The 20,835-nt window shown below is 32.3% G+C and overlaps 2 protein-coding genes across 8 annotated transcripts; both read right to left on the bottom strand.

Moving 5' to 3' along the window:
• Positions 1-60: 60 nt before the first annotated feature.
• On the bottom strand, positions 61-6,677 carry LOC116777060 (serine protease snake-like). 7 transcript variants are annotated; one of them, XM_061529176.1, is made up of 12 exons: positions 6,540-6,677; positions 6,009-6,341; positions 5,606-5,686; positions 4,928-5,022; positions 4,415-4,479; positions 3,494-3,648; positions 2,660-2,811; positions 1,898-2,004; positions 1,604-1,756; positions 1,344-1,473; positions 670-825; positions 61-369 (listed from the first exon to the last, which is right to left on the bottom strand). In XM_061529176.1, the coding sequence occupies exons 3-12, from the start codon at positions 5,679-5,681 to the stop codon at positions 202-204; spliced, it is 1,257 nt and encodes a 418-aa protein (XP_061385160.1). In that variant the 5' UTR covers positions 5,682-5,686; positions 6,009-6,341; positions 6,540-6,677; the 3' UTR covers positions 61-201. The 7 variants fall into 7 exon arrangements, with proteins under 7 accessions (XP_061385160.1, XP_032526307.2, XP_061385161.1 ...); XM_032670416.2 differs by having other exon boundaries at positions 688-825; XM_061529177.1 differs by having other exon boundaries at positions 3,494-3,645.
• Positions 6,678-10,631: 3,954 nt separating this feature from the next.
• Positions 10,632-18,736, bottom strand: LOC116777065 (cardioactive peptide). The gene is made up of 5 exons (XM_032670428.2): positions 18,719-18,736; positions 12,636-12,732; positions 12,435-12,516; positions 11,487-11,554; positions 10,632-10,866 (listed from the first exon to the last, which is right to left on the bottom strand). Exons 2-5 carry the CDS (start codon positions 12,705-12,707, stop codon positions 10,711-10,713), a joined length of 378 nt encoding a protein of 125 aa, XP_032526319.2. The 5' UTR covers positions 12,708-12,732; positions 18,719-18,736; the 3' UTR covers positions 10,632-10,710.
• Positions 18,737-20,835: the final 2,099 nt, after the last annotated feature.

Raw genomic sequence — 20,835 nt, 5'->3', positions numbered from 1 at the left:
TTTTATTTAATGAATAAATTATAATATTATTTTAAAGGCTGTTTGAAAAAACACACAGCATTGAACTTTTTGACAAAAGTATGTGATTCAAGAGCCATTAAATGACAGTTCACAATAAAAAAAATTAACAATTTTTCAGTTAAATGTGATATCGGAAGGACTCTTCAAAATTTGGTAAAATTAGGTATTTTGTCTTCATAGTTATGGCCACACAGTCCTCTCGATCCAGGGCAAAAAATGAGATACTCTAGTGTAAACTCCTGGCGCTCCCTGCACCCCACAGGATCGTCCGAAAGAGGTCACACCCATCACCAAGTACATGCAGTATATTTTCGGATGTTTGATCTGGGCTGGACCTCCGCTATCGCCCTTAAAATGAAATAGATAAGAAACGATAAGTGACTGAAACACTGTTAATGGACAAATGAAAGATGCTGACTATAGTCATAAATAGATCGATGTTGTAGTATTTTATTGAGAAGAGAGGCGACTCGGCTCATTCACGATGATCTCGACAACCGAATGTACGATCGTGTAGAGTTTTTTATGGTATACAGTCCAGTTATCTGGGGTGGATTTTATAGGAAAAAAAATTAAATCGGACTACCAATATCAATTTTAGGAAAAAAATAATGCGAAGATACAAGTTACTATTCCGTTTGTTCTTACAATTTTAACAACACTCACTCCGCAAGTATCACTTGAATTGTTTTTATTTCCGAAACATATTTGCGTCTCGGTATCTATTCCATCCGGCATGTTTCTGTGACTGTAAACCTCGTGATAGCTGTGGCATTCGGACTCATCGAAGTTTTTCAAGTATGCCTGTGAATATCACGAATTAAATTTAATATAACTGTTAGTATTAATTCGTGAATTGTATCACTGTTCGAAATTTAAATAGAAACTATATGAGGGTAGTTTTAAAAACGACTGTCAAGTGTCATGGTGTGTTTAATGCAACACTCAGTCAATTCCCGTCGTTTGGTCGGCGAAGACTTCATCAAGTGTGCACCAAATTGTGAATACATATCGTGTTTCAACGAGGGCTTATAGTTTGTGAGTAATGTTTTGTCTTTTGTACAATGTTATAGCTATTATTAGCATTCCACTAACTGAATTAATGACTGTCAATTAGTAAAATGTGATATAGTGGAGTGATCTAGAAACTCAGTCCATATACATGTAATTGGGATAAAGAAATATTATTGTTTTGTTTTATTAAAATACCCGAAAGTAGTTAAGTCATTGCAATTAAAAATTAAGTTCTAAAGCTATTTAAACCAGTACTTTACATGATGGATTGAATGTTACTTAACAGTAAATATAATGTACAATACTACCTTCTGCAAGACGTCGGACATGATTCTCCTGGTAGTGCTGGTTTGACCCCAGCCAGACACTATGACTGTGTCGCTGACCTCAGTCCCATCATTGAGACATGCTGGGAATGCTTCTGGACCTAGCAGCATCCTGCAATATGATACACAAATCAAAACATTTTAGATGCATGCCTAGAGCTAAAATAACAACAATATTTAAACAAATTAAATTAATATTACTTTAGATTATAATTTATAAAGAATAACACAAACGGACTCACTCTCTGTCCGTCTCAAGCAAAGCTATATCATTATATTTTAGTGGAGAATGATAATTTTCGTGGACGTGAATCTTAAAAACATTGTACACGTTGAAATCCGTATCTGGCTCAGACGTTTTTAAGATTCCTATCTTGATTTTGGTGACAGAACCCCTGAAACAGTATTCCAAACACGACCTCTTTGTAACTTACAAAATAATTAATCAGAGTTATAAGCAATATTTTAACTGATCCACAGAAAAGTTAAGCAATTATTAAGTTATTTGGAGACATTACACGATTTGCACATCTCACCGTATAGCAGTCTTGGTGCAGTGTGCCGCAGTAAGAACAAACCTCTCGCTGATTATAGTTCCACCACATTTCCAATCTATTTTGCGCGTTCCAAAACCGAGCAGTGCCTGAAAAAATAATTTTCTTCATAAGATATCCGACCGAAAAACAAATACGAATTAAACTAGTATTTTTCGGATAAACTACGCGTGATTTATTTTTGTAAAAAACTACATGCTCCCGACGTTTCGGCTACTTTAATAAGGTTAATAAATCACGCGTAGTTTATCTGAAAAATACTAGTTTCATTTAAATGAATAAAACTCGCGAAAATCTTAGATCTCATTAAACAAATAAGAATGTTGCCATCAATTGCAGACCCTACTGAAACATTCCTTTTTTGAACAGATAATCTACGCTACATTTCCCGTGGAGTAATATTTTCTTTTGTCACGCAATATCTCTCTAGTCTTATAATATAATTGTATCTACGAATATGCTATTTATGCAGGAAGCAACGACCTCAACGAGGATCAGAAGTTTTTTGGCAAATTTCCCAAACAAACCTTATCTTTTGACCTAAATATACGGTACAGAATCCCAAAAATATTACAGTGATGATAATGAGTGCCCGTTTCTGGATAGTCACTTTCGAGATATTAACTAATTTTGTAATAATGGTCGTCAAGTGTTGGTGTAAAGCATCACAAAATTCCCTCTAAGAACAGATATATCTATGTATATTGTGTATGAAAAAATATATATATTTCATAGTTCTTTTACCATGTGTGGGAACTCCCCGCGAGAAGCATTCTCTCCATTAACGATCAGGCCTTCGGAACTCCATGTACAGTAATTCGCCCTCGCCTTGGCTTGTCCCGGAAGAGGGCTATCCAGGCACGGATACACGTATTTTTCCTGATAGTACAAACATTCTGAAATATAAATAGGACATAAATTTTCAACATTCATCCCATATTGAAGCTTCAGTGATGGGGTTAGAAACTTTTTGTTCGTTTAAAATGCGTAGAAGATTTTTTTTTGACACATGTTTCTTTCTTTTTAATGTCAAACCATGTCCAAAAATAGTAAGTGAAAGTCGTAAGGACATATGTCTAGTTGGTTCTATTTTATATTCGAAGATATTTTATTAAGTAATATCAGGAACCCGACATATATGGTCATCTATAGTTCTACGTCTGTATAATATGAATAGGATATGTAACTATATATTCTTACAAACAAGATTAAAATTGACTTTTTTCAAAGAAATATTCGGTACAATTTCACTATAAATTTTATTAAGTTCACACAAAACTAAAAACAATTTTAAATCAATAACTTTCAACGATCTCGATTCAAACTTATCGTGAAATTAAATCTGAATAACAAGCGAAAGCTTTAAACACAGAAAATCTACGCCACATCAATCTATCACACCAACGCGAGTTACAAACGAAAAGGAGTCCTGATCTCCACTGACAACAGTTTACATGTCCTATGTCCTTCACCCCTCTCCTACACCCTCATATTCCTAGAATAATTAAATTATATTGAAAGGTTCTTATAGCATTGATGTCAGTACAATCCCGTCTCAAATAGTGTAGCGGCACTTACTGTCGAACGCCTTTTGTCCTGTTTTTGGAACAGTGAGGTTGCTTGCTATAGGGGAGCAATTCCTCGGTATCTTGTAATGGCTGAACCTGACCCGTTTTATATTTTTTCTAGCGACTGGAGCGGTAGTTGTAGTCGTGATTTTCCTTGGCACGCTCCTCAAAAAAAGACAAAAGTGTTTTATTAAATTTTTTCTTTTAACTAGTTTTTAAATTTCTATGTATCCATGCAAAAAAAGCTATAGTGTGTATTGTATCACATAAGCTGGGCCTATTGTATGAACTTCCACCAGATATTATTGGTTTCAGAGTAAATGATTTTATAGAAGATATCGCAGACGTAGCATAGTCTTGGCAGAAAAACTAATTGCTTCGTCTTTTACATTCAAGAAGTGGATTTATCATCATTTTTAAATTATAATCTTATCACCAGATATACGGTTAGGTCAAACAAAAAACTATTCTAACTGTATAAAAATAAGATACAATTTTGAATTTATTTAAATAAGTCTATATATTTCTTCACATTTCGTAAAAGTTGCTCACAGTTAATTATAAATTGGTCTGTAGCTTGAGTTATGTTGCTACTGTATCTGATGAAGTGAAACTTAGACTTTCTTCAAATAAAACAGAAACCACAATGTTTTTCAAATAATCTAGTATGTTTACCCCAAGTTTGCAACGCGATACTACGTACGCGACTCTAGTTTATCATTCATTTATCTCCTTACGTTATATACAACGTATATAAACGTGTATAAACGAAACGGGACACGCTTCGTATTGAGTGCGCCGCTGCAAACTTGTGCTAAGCATCTGTTCGAATGTATCCATAACAATACAAGTGTGTGCAATCGAGAATCGAGTACACAAAACTCAAAAACAATAGCGAGGAGCGCAAGAAATGATTACAAATGCTATTTACCTCGAATTCATTAACGAAGCATCATTACAGCAAACTATCGGACGTTTGTTTATGAAAAAACAGTGCTGGAACACAAAAATAGTCAATAAATAAATAAATCGTGTGTATATTTATTATAGAAAAAGTATTATATACTGATATGATCGTTATTTTTTTTTTTTTTTGATTCCTAGAAATATATTCCATAAAAAATATAGTTTGATTTCATTATGTTTTATTTACTTGTTTTTCCGAACCAACTTTTATATAAACGTTATAAATATTCAGTGGACTGTTTAACTGCATTTACCCAAAGTTCGGTGACCAGAGAAAACAACGTTTTTTGCTTTAATTAATATATCTTTTTTTACATTCACTTATAGAGATATAGTTTAAGTAGTTATAAACGAAATTACATTAAAATACTCAAAAAAAAAAACGCGCTTTATGACGGTAGTTCTAGAAAAACATCTGTACTAAATGAGAATGTGTCAGCAAAGGAAGATAACTTAATAAGACTCCAGACGGACTTACATACAGTGGTTTTCTAAGTTTGATGTTAATTAAAGCTGACGTGCAATTGTAGATGTCAGCACACACCCCAGGATGGCCTCCAGGACATGGATCCCCTGGGTTAAGACACATCATCTCACTAATATACCCAGCGAGCTACCCCAAGTGAATGATAAATATCAACTGATATTGCGAAGAACTTATTCTCTTCTAGTTTACTAAAGCTCAAGTATTTTTTTGTATTTAGATGAGCAATGCCAACAAAATATGTCCGAGCATGAGAGACTAAACAAAAAGAAACTTACGTACTCATTATTTATTTGCAAATTAATGATTTTTATATTGAGGACCCATTTTATGGTATAGATTTTCTTATTTTAAGACGTCTATAAGAATGACTGTAACGTATAATACACACATATATACTAACATAAACAAATTCTTATAATATAATCCGTTACGATTAGTTAAGGGAAGGCATAAAATTTCTTTACTTAAACAAAAAAAGTTGATATCGTTTCAATTTTTTTTTTTAATGTCAATTAAAAACATACAAATTCTATCCCATGACAAGAATCCAGGTGCTTGTAAACTACCCCTTAAATAATATTGCCAGACTCGTTACCATTAAATAATTTTGTCTTCCTATTTCCGTCCCAAATTTTATCCGATTTTCCGTTATCCAAAAATATACTTTACCTATTTCAGTACTACTCAAAAATGGAGAAAACGCTATGCTTGTGATGGCAAACAGCAATTTCAAGGTTATGGTCATTATATCTGAAAAAAAAAATATTATTGTGATACAAAGTTATGATAAATATAATAATTTTATCAGCAAGCTTTTAATAATAACAAAAAAATATGCTTATCTATATAACAACATGTAAATGATCTCATTCATAAAAAATAAGGAACATATTAGAGAAAAAGTTTAGAATATTTAACAAAATTAGTTTACACGATTCTTGTTAATGACAACGATGATATACGATTTACGTTTTAAACGACAAGTTGAGAATTATACAGACTTTTTAACAGTAAATTATTTAGTAAATAAAGAAAATATTCAAGCTAGTATAATAGGTGGCGTGCGCGTTACCTTGATAGGCGTCTAGACTGCTGTTAAGGCCCTCCAACCAGGCCTCCAATTTCACCCAGGTGAGATCTTCACACACAAAAAAACTGATATCTTTTGAACGGTGCACATTCAAAGCTCAAAAGGCGCGTTGATTAGCCAAATGTATGCTAGCCGGCGACTGTCATTAGATTTTCAAATGACATTTGTCTTTAGTTTTAGTCAATTTAGTCTCGAGTTCATATAAGGACGGCCAGCCGAGGATACTGTCGAAACCGAACTACAGATGTCCGCCTTCCCAAAGAACGTGCGAGGAGATAAAATTATCAGTTGGCTACTCGTCCGACGGCTCGCGTTCTTGCAAATATAATAGAAAATGTAAATGAAAAATATATATTTGGCCGTCTTCTGTTATACCATATATATATATATACAGAATTATATTTTAAATAAATATATATATAAACCGTATTTTAAATATATATATATATATATATAAACCGTAGCCAGGTATCGAGCAAATATCTCGTACTTGTATATATTAAAAAATCTCACCTATTTCAGACCTAAACACGCTCCCAAATCTTCTTAAAACAATCAACCTTAAATCTTAAATCTTCCCAAATCATCACTTATACTCATGATAAGGACACAGCGAGGAACAACTTAACGCGCACCACAACGAAGCGTACAAACGACTGAGGAAAAAACTATTGAATAGGCAAAATTAAGCGTTAACAAGCCATTAGTTATTAATAGAAAATTATCATTACATAAAACATTGACCGTCTCCTAAATTCGTAGAACTTGTCACACAAACAACTAACTGGACCCCTTTAATTTTATCTTAAAACCTCTCCATTTAAAAATGATTTTTTTTTTTTATGAACATTAACATTCGAGTCCATTAGCTTACAAACGGTATGTTCGAATGTTAAAACGATGATTATATACACGAAAGGCTATTAATTATTTTAATGTAATCATACACGCGTCATAACTTTTATTTAGGCTCTGAAATTATTCAAGCGAAGTCACAGGGTCGGGTATGTATTATTGAAATTTCGTATTACAATCTCCGTCTGAGCATCGTCACGTTCATTCCGCTGATCATTAATTTGTTTGAAATGTTATTAATTTTCATAACACCGATTACCCCTTCATGTATAATGACAACGTGGTAATTTGAGATGGCCGCAGAAAATTTACTAAGAATTCTTCAATCAAATGTGTTTGTAGTTTCAAATAGAAAAACAAAAGCTGACAAAGGCTAGCAACAGTATTTCATTCAGTCAACAAAGTCAAGTCAACAAATTTGTTTCCAGAAATAAACACTACTGTTTTTATAAAACACTTAAGTAACTAGCGCAATTAATACATACATAATGAATAGTGTAAATAACCCAAACACATTCAGGAGACGATGTGAGGAAAAGGTCATTTAGACTGGATGTAAAATATACCCCGAACTAGACTTAACTTAAGCCTTTTCATATCTTATCTTTCTGTAAAATCTTATCTTTCTTTGGTTACCGATAATATCAACGATTCACTTTGGCTCTTTTCTTTCCTGATTACTTTTTCCTTCTTTCTACCAGAGCAATAAAAGATTGCAAAAGGTAGATACTTTATATAAGGTGTTAAGATAAAGGTCAGTCTACACTGTACAGATAGCGACTTTTGTGATATTTGTTTTGCTATTATGATCTCAGTATTATTGTTTATTTAGTTACCGTTAGTATTAAATGTGTAATAGTAAACAACAACGTTTTCTAATTATTATTATTATTATTTATATATTTTTTAATATTACTTTTATAAAACAATCAAACATTAATTACAAGTTTAGTTTGAAAAACCTAGAAATCGTTTCTGGACATAAATTTTGAATATCTGAAAATTATATGTCAAATTTAAATGTTTAATAGGACATCACCTTCCAAGTATCGATCAAGTTCCAAATAAATTTTTCCAAATATATATATAAAAATTTTAATAAAACAATATGGGATATTTCAAACGTCAAGTGTTCTGGTGGCTCCTTCACAAACAAGGCCGGCAACTCATCTACAACACCCCTTATGTTGCATATGTCCATTGGCGAGGGTGGCTACTTTCCAGCAGGTATACCGTCTGCCCGTTTGCCCCTTTGGGTCGTATAAAAAACTATAATAAGAAAGACAACAAACATACGTTTACAATTTTAAACTTTTTTGGAAGTAATTTTAATGACGTGTTAATTATGTAAGGTGGCAACCAGAGATACCAGGAAAACTAGGAAACATACTTATTTGTATATTATAATAAGAATTATATAGTAAAACTTATAACCTATACCTAAGACTACATGATTGCCCCGATGTTAGGATAGCAATCCATTCCATAGCTGGTGTGTTATCAGGAATCTTCTGGTTCACACGGCTTGGTATTCGTTCCGCGGAGTCAGCGACGTCACTCGTAAAATTATATCTTATCCATAAAACGATGTTTCCCCGGCGATATTCATTAATTTTTTAATATGTTTCCCTTACTAACGTGTTTCCATAACCAACAGGACGTAAATATTATTTAAAAGAGCTCGTAAAACGTATATTCAGCTTACGTAATTACGATTTCGACGGTCGGTGCAATGAAACAAAAATTAGAATGGCTTAATTTAATTTTTAAACTAAATTACGACTAATCGATTCGACCATATAGTAGTGACATAATAATTAAAAATAAATATAAAACAAAAAAAAGTCTGCTCACACGGAACTGCTGAGTCCGACCCGTGTAGAACGAACAATTTTACTTAGAAGTTATAGAGCGACCTTCTATTACACCGTAATTCTCTTATTGTTTAATTCACCGTCACTGTAACACCGTCGCGTAATAAAATTAATAACATCATTGCTATGACAAATTACTTTATACTTTTCAGTTCCTTTTAAATAAGAATGTCAATTAAGATATGTGTAACAGACATACATACCTTCACGTATACGTAAGTAATAATATCCTTGTACTTGTCTTATTATTATTTAGATTAACGAAAACAAATTATATTTCTTAAAAAACTACATGTAAGTTAAATAGTTTTATATCAGACCCGTCAAAATCGGTCAATGTTTGAGTATTTTCATGGAACAGAGAAACAGATGAACAGAAAAATTGTATGGAAACCTATTCTGCGATGCTGCAAACATTACTTAATTAGTTATTATATATCTATGAATTTATAAAAGAGGAGAAAAGTTACAAAAAGACTGCTCAGTTTTATATAAATACTCTGCTCTACAGATGTCCGCATATCTCCAGCCGACTTGTGTTTGAGGTGTAGAATCCCATGTATGTTCGTACAAAGATTCTAAACAAAAAAAAAATTATCGACAATTCTATCAAAGTACGAGATACATCTTATTTTGACTTAAAATAAATCGGAACAACTAAAAAAAAATTTTATTTTTCAATAAAACTTTAATTTAAACAAGCGCTTCGTACTTTCACAACGGCGTTTTTATCATAAATTCTTCATGTCATGTGGATTTGGGAATAATAATAAATTAATTTATATATTTTATATATATAATAAATAATAATAAACATATAGTAAATGCCTTAATCTGTACACACAGCAAGGATAAAAAAGAAAAGTCTCGACTATTGCTTGTTAAAATTTAATTAGGTGGTAAAGCCTAGCTGTGGTCAAGTTACCACAGCTCGAACATGGGCTGGCTCGACCGGGGAGGTACCACCCTCCCACAGAAGATCGGCTTGAAGTAGCCTTTAATGGCTGCGTTTCGTCCGATGAGTGAGAGAACCGGTTGCATTCTCCCCATTCCCTGCCTTTCCTGCCATTTCCTTATTCCCACCCCCTCCCTTTTCCTCAACAATCAAGATTGGCAACACATAGATGTTGCGGATGTCCACGGGAGACGCTCACTACTGCCCATTAAGTAGGCCGTCCGCTAGTTTGCCACCATTCACATAAAAAAATATTTAGGCTATATTTCATTTACGCCGGGGTGGGGGGTGCAGGCGTAATGACATACTGCGGCCTGGCTCGGATCAGGGGAAGGTACTAGGGGTTCATAGTCAGTAGGAGTTTGCCCCACCCAGAGTTATTAACCCTCAAAGAAAGGCCAAATTAATGACCCATTTTCTTTCCCCATATTATTTTTTCAATACCTATCCCATACTTAATTAGTTTTGTAATGTAAATATAGTGATCAGAAAATTTATCACATCAAAACCAACAGACAGACGTCTCATATTTAATCAGATGGAAAACAAATAAATTAAACGAGACTGAAGTTAGAAATTTATTTTATTCTACGACTAATTCAACCATAAATTATTTTATTTAAATAAATAACAACTATAGCTCCTGAACTGAGGGAGTGTTTTATATTTTTGACAAGAGCCATCATTACAAAACACGTCAAATAATGTCACCTCCTAGGCTTAATACGATAAAATATTCAACAATGCCACAGATTATATCACGCCACATTGAAAATAATGGCGCCAAACATTTATATATACCTAGTACAGATTTCGTGTACATTTTCTTAAAAATTAAAATGGTAATAGTACTTAATAGAATTATATATTTCTTTTCATAAGAGCAAGCGTTACCAATTTACGGCTTCAGTGCCATAGACATTATTAATTTTTTTTTTTTGTTATACAAAAACCAGTACTAGGTCTACATTATTCAGCCGTATCGTTGCATAAAATCTTTTTAATTGTACATTTCCTTTTGTTTTCTTCTTGCTATCTCCGCACTGGCTTCCTGGATGGCCTCCCACAGCTTGGCTTCTGTTAATATCTGACGGGATAGTTCGTCTATGGTCATGTCAGAATCCACGAGAGATTCAATGGCGTCCTCGTCTACAAACTGTGATAGTGAAAAATAAATTTTAATCCTGATATATTTTGCTCATATTCTTACAAGTATAATCATTACAATTAAGGGAAAATTTAAGTATAATTTTATATGTATTGGTAAAAAGTCATATAAATATTCTACTACCTTACAAGCCCTAATATATATTTATTATATTCTATGAAGGGAATTAAAAATACAGGCTCTGACTATTCCTTTAATGGCCCGAATGCTTTATAGAAGTCAAGAAGATTATAATACAAGAAATAAAATAATCTTGCATATAATTTATAATTGTATTGAATTTGGCTTATAATTGATGTTAATTAATAAAAACAACTTCCTGTACAAACATTTCAAACATTTGCTCTTAATTATTAAGGTAAAGAGAAGCTAAATTGACTTTTCAATACAAAATATTTAATGAAAAATACATAATTACGGGCGCGAACCCGCAACCTCAGAAGAAAGGCGTTCCAATTACTTCACTAACTGAACAATCGTGTCTGATCGCTTTGTTACCCGAAAAGACACAACCGTGTCATATCCACAAAATTTTGGTAAAAAAGTATAAAAATTGTAAGAACGTCCAAAAAAAATATTACATTCGTAACATAATATTTTTAAAATACCTGACGCTGTCTCGCAATTTCGTTCATCGGCATGCCGGGAGTTGCTTGCGATCTCTTACGCCCGCAACCTGAAATAAATTGCTTAACTAATAAAAACACTAGCCAAACCAATAGCTATTGATTTTTCCCTACACTAAACAGTGTAATACAAGGACATTGTCAAATTTCATAGCTCCAAACTAAAGGAAAAATCATAGTTTTCCTTTACAATGTCGAAATATAAATTTTAACCACAACCCGTATATTATCGTCGTTAACCAAGAAGTTTGTTTTTTAAAATGTTTACAAGAGGCTGTATATCCGAGTATATTGTTCAACTCGAAACCTTCCTGTTCCCGAGTTACGGGACTTGTCAAAAAACACAGATGAACATACGGAAAACGGTGTTATCCAAAAGTATCGTACCCTCCTTCTGGTGCATGAAATCTTATTTACCTCACACCACAAACACGCTCAAACATTAAAACAGAAGATCTTCATCACTGACACGTTCCTTAAGATGATAAGGAAGTAGAGAAGTTTAGGTCTTAGGTTCCAAATCACCAAAATCTCTTAGGGATTAAGTTCCAAATCTCAATAAAATAAAATCTTTGCGCAAATTAACTATTTTAGTCCGCCTTATGTACCTTCCACAATATGAAAGACTTTTATAGAAATCTCTAATAATATTTTTAAACGCTACAAATAAATAGTGCAAGCATCTCCTGTTAGACGAACAACAGCAGAAGGTGACGGCTTACAGAATATAAGACTAGACTTTGTATAGAATTAGATCAGGGCTTCTCAAACTTAGTTTATCTACTGCCCACTTTGAGAATATTTTTTATTGCACTATCGACCATTTTGGGAATGTCTGGAATATATTATAAATTAAATATTCATAACAATCGATGAAAAAGTATTTCGTGTACCAAATTTTTGACTAAATAATTATTATCATCTCCTTACCAGTGAAGGCGTTGCAGAACGGTCTCTTTTTAGGCGAGAGAATCACTTCCTCTGTCAATCTTGGATCGAACGGCCTCGGAATCTTAAAATAAAATTTAAAAAATCATTTCCATAATAAATGCCGGAAAAAAAACTTTATTAATATGTATATTTTTATGTGTTTTTGCACCAAATAGGTCGAATGACCGAAATTTTGTTTACCGTGGCCGAATAACAACAGTCCAAGCACAACAGAGCGATGATTAACAGGGACGCGCGAGATGCAGACGACATGATGGCCACTTTTAATTACGGTTATCTGTGAAGAAAATTGTTTAATAACTACTTTATAGTATAAATATACGTCTAAAATTTATATGTCATTATGAATTCAGGACTTAGAATAAGATGCTTGAAAAAAATTAACAATAATGAAGAAAATATTAATATTTGTATTCCGTATCATATGCATTTAAGAAAAAAGTGCTTTTAATGAACTGAATTCCAAAGTCTAAGCGTAAGGAGTAGCAAGCAGAAACTAGTTTATATTTTGTGCCTGCGTTCTAAGCTAAAGAGGAAAGGAACCCGTGACCAGTATTATATATAGGAATTCAAGGATGCCAGCTTAGAGCCAGAAAAAATGTGATTTTTTTGATTCAGTGACGAAAAAGTTTTTTCATCATCATCATCATCAGCCTATCGGAAGCCCACTACTGAGCATAAGCCCCTTCTCGCATGGAGCAGGTTAGAGCATTAATCACCACGCTTGCTCAAGACGGGTTGGCGATTTCAAACTTATAATTTGAAGTTATAACACCAGGTTTCCTCACGATGTTTTCCTTCACCGTCCGTCAGTGGCATCTAAATACTGTTAGAAAGTACATATGACTATGAAAAATCACATTGGTACTTGCCAGGTTTCGAACCCGCGCCCTCACGCATGAGAGGCGGGCCTTTAACCTCCAGGCCACCACGACATTCAAGTTTTTTGTTTAACTAAATTACTGTGTTCCAAACAACGGAACATCAAATTTATTTATATGTGTAGAATAATTCAGGATCCATACGAGTTTTTAAGCTACGTTGTCAGCATCAGGTTTGTTACATATAATATTAGCTTAAACCTTACTTTTATTTCACTGATTATAAAGAATCTTTATGTGCTGTAAGTAATTATTAACAGAACTGCAATAGATTAAATATTCACATATACGCACCGGATGTTAGTGTATACAAACATTATTTTAACGTTTTTAAAAAACTAATATATGAGAAATAACTACGCGTTTTGCAGCAATCGTGATCACGGTTGATACAAAGTAATCGACAAAACGAGAGCATGTAGTTAATGAGAATAAAAAACGCGTAGTAAGTCCGATAATTTTTTTAGTTCAATGAATACTCGCGAGAGTCTCAGCTATCATATATGGTTGTCCATAGATATAACCTTCGTGTATCACATAAATACAAAAAAATATAACACAGCTTTTTAAAATTAAACTCTGATAATCAGAAAACATATTTGTATTTTAACAAACAGAGTATTTAAATGATTCTCTCGTCTTTTATTTAGGGAACGTATTTTAAGTGCCCATTTTCAAATTTTGTACCTCACAGTAGGATGTTGAGTATTTCAACACAACAGTCCTTAATTTTATTGCGTGTACGTTTTCCATATAAGCAAACACCTTTTCGTATCGTCAGAATAATTTTAGAGTAATTTTTCTTTATGATTATGCTCACAAAAAGGCGGTTGGATAACGAGATCTTTATAAAGCATAAAAGGTATTGTTACACTATTTCTTTACCAGTAACAACATTTTTTTAACATTAAAAATGAATGCGTCTTAAATTGAAACATCATCAATATTTGAAATCGGTATCCGCTTTCAAAGTCTTCTCATCAACAAAACTTTTTACTGTATTCTGTTTAATTATTGATTATTCAAGAATAATTAGGGATGGTTCGCATTAGGATCAAAAGTACAAAACACAGACATACGTATCCTGGAACTTAGAACTGTCAAGCGATCCTTCCCTATTATATCCTCAGCCTTATTGCCTTTTTTATTTGTTCAATTGTATACCGCGCTATTTTAAATCATGACACTTAAATCTATGTTTAATTTCTTAAATTTAAATTATAGAGGTTTTTGTTTTATCTATGCCTTCATTTGCACTGGAATCGTGGTGTATTCTGCCAATGTCAACGTTTTTGTTTGTCGGACGAATTATAATCTTGAGTACCGTGTGGAGAAAACACGGAGGAGTTTGTAGAATGGAATAAAGGCGTTTTTTAAAAAAATATTTCAGGAAGACTAGTTATATTTTTAGCTGCTGCTAGAATAACAAAAAAATTATAAGAAATAATACAATCAGTAAAGAGGTTTTTAAATGTAACATTTAAAAAATAAAAATTGCAGATTGAATTATTTTTTATATTTTTTTTCTATATTTCATATCTCTGACATTTTGAGACTGGCCGAAAAATAAATAAAAAAATCCTTGGACACATGGAATGACAGTTTTAAAAAAGTTACTTCTTTCATACTCACGACGCACCCGGATATATTTTTCTTATACTGTAACTTCAAACTATCAAATAACGCGGACGAAGACGTGAATATAAAATAGTTAATAAAGAATTATGATTTTTATGTATATTATATAGGATATATAGAATATAGTAATATACAATTATTACATTGTTTATTTCTCATATTCAAATCATACTACTAAATGCAATAAAATTTAAATATTATCAAGATTTATATATTTATATATATATATATATATATATATATATATATATTTATATAAACGTACGAATAGAATGACTCGTTTTTTGTATTAATTTTATAAAACCTAGCCCTAGTTATACAAAAACAACGTAAGTCAATTAAACTGAAACTTATATTTTTCGGATTACTACGCCTGTTTTATTATTTTAAAAATAACAAAATACGCGTAGTAAGTAACTCTCGAAACTCTTAGATCTCATTAATAAGTCAAGAAAAAAAATTCAACTACCCTCCAAGGATAACTAAACCCAATTGAAAGTGGAACAAGACGTAACTCGATAACAAAGTGCGAGTTAGTTTTCGTCTTGTAACCCAGTTAAAACATTATTTATCTTCTGAACTGTCCGGTCAGTATCAATAGTTACTTGGGTTGCTAACTATAATGTAGATCAAAACAACTTAGACTCATTATAAATTGGTCAAAGTATATATATACAAGTGTTTGCCTGCGACGTCGTCTGAATGAATTTCCTTTTAGTCTTGAGCGAAATGTATAAATTGTATCAGCGAAATAAAACTAATATTTTTTCGGATATACTACGCGTGTTTAATTATTTTAAAACTACATACTCCCGACGTTTCGGTTACTTTTCGGCGGCCGTGATCATCCGCAGACGAGATGTGATTTGTGTAATGGATTACATCAGCGACATCTATAGTCGATGTTTTGTAATTACACTGCATACAACTGTGGCTTATGATCTGACAAGAACTTAATGGAATGAAGAGCTCGATTTTAACCTGTATCCCATCCGATGTTTTAGTTACATTACAATAAAATTTCGTCAAAATATGTTCAGCGGTTTTCGTGTCTAAGAACAACAAACATCCGTACACCCATCATCACAAGTTTTCGCATTAATGATTTTAGTTGCATGTACAATGTCTGAAAATTGTTGGCGCCTATACTATATCATGAAAATTTCTTATAAATACTGTTATTTATACAGAAAAAATCGTATAAACTTGAAAAAGTAGCCTCAATATACAGATATTCATTAACTTATTTTCGTGAAAAAGAAAATTTTGATTCAAATTTTATTTATTTTTTTCTATGAACCCATTAAAATAACAAATTCAATATAAAAATTCATATAATGTCTAGGTAGAGAGAGGAGCTTGGACGGTGGAGGTGAGCGTTTAACGCGCGTTACGGGCCCCTTAAACCTACACCTGGGTCGCAAGTCCCAGGCACTGTTGAAGCTCCTCTCCCTGCAACGACGGACCCGACACCCGCACGGTGAGTCCATGGAATGAGAAGTTTTCGCATACGTATATGAAAAACGATTAAAAATTAACACTTATTTTAAAAACTGAACCGTTAGTTACAAATCTATTCATTTCATTCATTGTAACATAATTTTATTAGATTATAATTTCAATGAAACAAGAGAGTATGAAAGAACTTAAAGTCACCAAACATGACCTTTGAACATGTGATCAATCCTTTACTAATCAATGATACCATAGTCTTACTCATCATAATTCTATCCTCTAATAGCTCTCGATAAGACAACGAAATCGTGTCAAAAAATATCTACTTCAGCTATTAAAATCGGCGTTAACTTAATTTCGATTAATACGGAATTATTTTATCAGACAAACAACATGTGTATTGTAAGTCATATAATTTGTTAACCACACCTAGCCGAACTGCGCTGCCGCCCACTTTATGATCACATTACGCCATCAAATTAATTTTCTTCACACATAACATTGTCATTTGATTGTTTTATCACACTCATTGCCCAAAATACTAGGTCTAGAGCTACGTAGAAACGAATTTCCCGCCCAATCACCAAGCCCTCGAGGTAATAATTGATTTACAGTAATCCTATAGACGTAAAATGCTCTAAAGTTCCTAGTACATACAAATTAGTGGATGTTCGTTGACTGCTGAGCCGATTTTGATGAAACTTTCTATATATATTTACTACGCTAATTGGAATTGAAAGTGAAGACCGAAAAATTGTTTTAAGATTTTAATATCCCAATACATTTTTAACCTTTTCATTTAACTTAAAAATATTAAAATATAACCTGGTTTGTGTATAACGAACTCTTAGATTTTCGCGATTATTCATTTAAGTAGAACTAAAAATTTCGTATGAAAATGTGACGACGTTATCATCCCGTCTGTCCGTGATCACGGTGGCTGCAGAGTAACCGAAACGTCGGGGGTAGTTTAAAATAATAAAAAAACTCGCCCGTGTAGTTATTACAATTAAATTAAGTAGTAAATAAATACTGAATTATGTTTTAAAATCATTGTCAGATTATAACCATGAGTTAATTGATAACATTCAATAATACATTACAATAATACTCTAAGGAAATACGTTTTAAGGATATCTGACGTCCCTAATCAGATTCGTTTTGCGTTCTGGAAGAATAAGATTATATAACACTGATATTTTAAATAACTCTGCACTTTAAGTGTTATATATAATATGCTTAACACTTTGCGTCGCCGCAAAAAATACCTGTTTTCTTTCACAAAACTCCGCACATTATTAGCCTAGGTTATTGAGTGGGAAACGGTTCGTACGCAGTATATAGCGAACTTATAGTAAGAGGATTAAAGTATCGTCCTAAACATATAAACAATATAACCACGACTTTTCAGTTTTACTTTTATGAAAACTACAAACTATCAGTTTCGAGTCGGCAGTAAGAACTCGTGCTAATGATAAGAAAATGAGCTTAACGATCGTTAGGAAATTGTTGATTAATAAAGAAATTAGACGTAAACTAACAGCGGGCGAACAGAATACTGATGTAGCGATCATCATGAGGAGGGTCACTTGACGGAAGAATTATGTTAGTTAGTATAAGGAGACTTCTTATATATACCTATCTTATATATACGAAATTTTTCAACTTTTTAAATTAACATAATTTGTTAAAAAGTATTTATTAAATGGTATCGTAACCTAACTATGCTTGGTCAGCGGACAAAGAACGTAGTTTCTCTTGTCTTTTCAGCCGCAATTTTTTTTTTAAGGCTATTCACGCTAGTTTGAGGTCTTTTTGGAATCCAGGGATATATTCTGAACATTCTACTTCACGTTTTGAACCAACGTACATAGAGAACTAATAGTTTATAGAGGAGATATTTCCATAGTAACTGTATAATTTCTAATGTAATGTCTGTCTGTTTGTTCCCTTCTAGTAACTGAACCGCTGGACCGATTTGTATGAAATTGAATCCGATTTTAGGTGAAATTATTCAAAAGGATACGGGCTGCTTTTTAGTAATACAACTGACGTCACGCGGATTCGCCCCAGGTCCAAAAATAATCCTAATTCAACAGCTATCTATCAATAAATAGAGATTTATTGAAAAGTTATTTTTTATGAATAAAAAAATTTTTTCTAAATTTCAACTATACCGTGGAGATAAATTTATTTCTCAACGATATACTAATAATATATAAGTTTGTGATAACTAAATAATTTGTGATAAAAATAATTAAAAATCTACTTTGTATATGAAGGACTCACCTCAGTTAGGACTCGAACTCGTAATGCAGTGGGAGAGGTTTCGAAGGCTTTATATAGAAGGATCTTAGGGCGGGCGGAATTTGTACAGAGAGGCATGGAGCTGTCGTGGGCGTTAAAATTTAAATATTAATTTTGAAAATTTTTAAATACAATCGTTTTAATGACAGTTTGATAATCTTATAAAGAAAATTTTCTCGTTAAAATAACAACTCCAGTTTAGACTCGTTGTTAAAGTTGAACTCTTGTCTGTGTATACTTTGAGTATCAGTTCGTCTCCACAGCTTCCAGTCTCAGTATCCCGCTGATTATTACACAGTATTCTCTGAATGCGACTCAGTGTAATGCCTCATTGCAATTTCTCATAACCAATAACGGTTGCCGAAATATTACATATACGAAAATTGTGTCGGCCTTTCCGTCTATTGATGTACATAATAAAATATAATTATATATGTTTTTATATAAAAAAAAAATATATTATAATAATAAAGTAAAAATGTCAAAATATTTATTCAAGTGAATTGCGTTCTTGATTTTCAATTGCATCCTTAATCAATTTAATCATTGAAATAAGGATAATTGCAAATGATTAAAATTTAAGTTTTTTTTTTCATTCAAGCCAGTATCGGTAAGGTATAAAATATTTCAATATTGTAATAGAATTTGCTGTAACAGAAAAATATATCTGGTTGTTATTTAGTTAATATATTTCTTTGACAACATAAAAAATCTCTGTTAGTATTTTTTTTCTTTTCTTATATATAAAACAGTTTTATATATTTCAGTTTCTAAACGGGTGTTTGTCTCTTTCCTGTGTGTTGTCTTCCTAACTGACTATTAGTATAAAGAATATATATGTACGTATATGCTATGATACTTTTAGTCTCTTCCTGATACAAATAAATCGATACAGCGGTAATTAATAAGAATATAATAGATTCAAATTAGTCAGTACTCATCTCAATGTACACGTATCGGACGTAAAATTGGTTTTAATAAACAGAGTTTTTAATTCACGATTAGTTATCCGATAACTTGTTTATCAATCGGTATGAAGAGAAGAAAAAAAAATTGGTAAAATTTCTACGACTTCAAGTAAAATACAATACTTTGGACAAAATGAAAAGTTTCTTAAACCGTAATTATATGATTTCGATATTCATTTCGTCTGTATAGAATTACCTTGTCTTTAATTTTGGTTGAATTTGAAACGGCGACATCTATCGAGTTTGGATGGAATTAAAAAATATTAGTTTAATTTCAGACGAGAATGGACTTTCATGTGTTATTATATCAAGCCGAAAAATGGCACGGCGATGAAAGTTCTGCGCCATTACTTATAAATTGGAATGCTCTAGCTTATTTAACATCATGGCCCGATGAATGGCATTCATCAGTGGATATATGAATGTCATTCGTAACCAATGATATTTACGCGTTTCGCGATGAATTGTAGTCCAAAAATGCCGTTACAGAAGAATGAATCTTTTAAACATACGCTTAGGAATGTTTTTGCTTGTTGTATTCATCCAGTCCCCTGCTATTAGAACAACCTTACAAAATGCTTTTTCACGACCAAGTTATCTATAATAAAAACACAAAAATTATATACATACATATATATTGTCTCATATTTTTAATTTACTTCAACAATCTATCATTTAAATTACTATTTACGGGTGCAAATTATGACAAAATTTTTCAACACACACATTTGCAGTGTTACAGGAGAACCGTTCATTAAAATGTTTTTCTCGTCTCGGTTCTGATGGAACAACTTATCTGTCGACGTTTCAGTAATCGTAATAAAACGTATAACGACTTCGAATGCTAGTTTATAAAGCAAACTATTGTTATGAAGCTCTTTGCTCCACGACTCGGAACAATTAAGGGTTTAGTTTGTCTTATCTATAGTTTTTATAACAACTGAACAAAGGTAAATCTTCTGGGAATCCATTGAATTGAGTTTCCAAAGTCATGTCACATCACTGTTGCTCACTCGTCAAGGTTATTCTTCCCAAGTTGTATATTTTATCAACCATTCTCTCTGATGGGTGAAATATAGATTTGTTTAGCGACATCTTTGATTTGTTAAAAATAAAAAATATATCGTTTCA

The sequence above is a fragment of the Danaus plexippus genome, assembly GCF_018135715.1.
Source record: "Danaus plexippus chromosome 29 unlocalized genomic scaffold, MEX_DaPlex mxdp_37, whole genome shotgun sequence".
Classification (NCBI taxonomy): domain Eukaryota; kingdom Metazoa; phylum Arthropoda; class Insecta; order Lepidoptera; family Nymphalidae; genus Danaus; species Danaus plexippus.
This window is presented reverse-complemented; position numbering and strand designations above follow the sequence as displayed.

What these genes read in the sequence shown, in the direction of transcription:
- LOC116777060 (XM_061529176.1), bottom strand. Translation starts at nt 5,681, where the DNA reads ATGACCATAACCTTGAAATTGCTGTTTGCCATCACAAGCATAGCGTTT. An exon ending in TTGCTTGAGACGGACAGAGA is followed by an intron (nt 1,474 to 1,603) that starts GTGAGTCCGTTT and finishes ATCATATTGCAG; the next exon opens with GATGCTGCTAGGTCCAGAAG. An exon ending in TGTCCGACGTCTTGCAGAAG is followed by an intron (nt 826 to 1,343) that starts GTAGTATTGTAC and finishes TGATATTCACAG; the next exon opens with GCATACTTGAAAAACTTCGA.
- LOC116777065 (XM_032670428.2), bottom strand. Translation starts at nt 12,707, where the DNA reads ATGTCGTCTGCATCTCGCGCGTCCCTGTTAATCATCGCTCTGTTGTGC. An exon ending in ACTGTTGTTATTCGGCCACG is followed by an intron (nt 12,517 to 12,635) that starts GTAAACAAAATT and finishes TTTTATTTTAAG; the next exon opens with ATTCCGAGGCCGTTCGATCC. An exon ending in GTTCTGCAACGCCTTCACTG is followed by an intron (nt 11,555 to 12,434) that starts GTAAGGAGATGA and finishes AATTTATTTCAG; the next exon opens with GTTGCGGGCGTAAGAGATCG.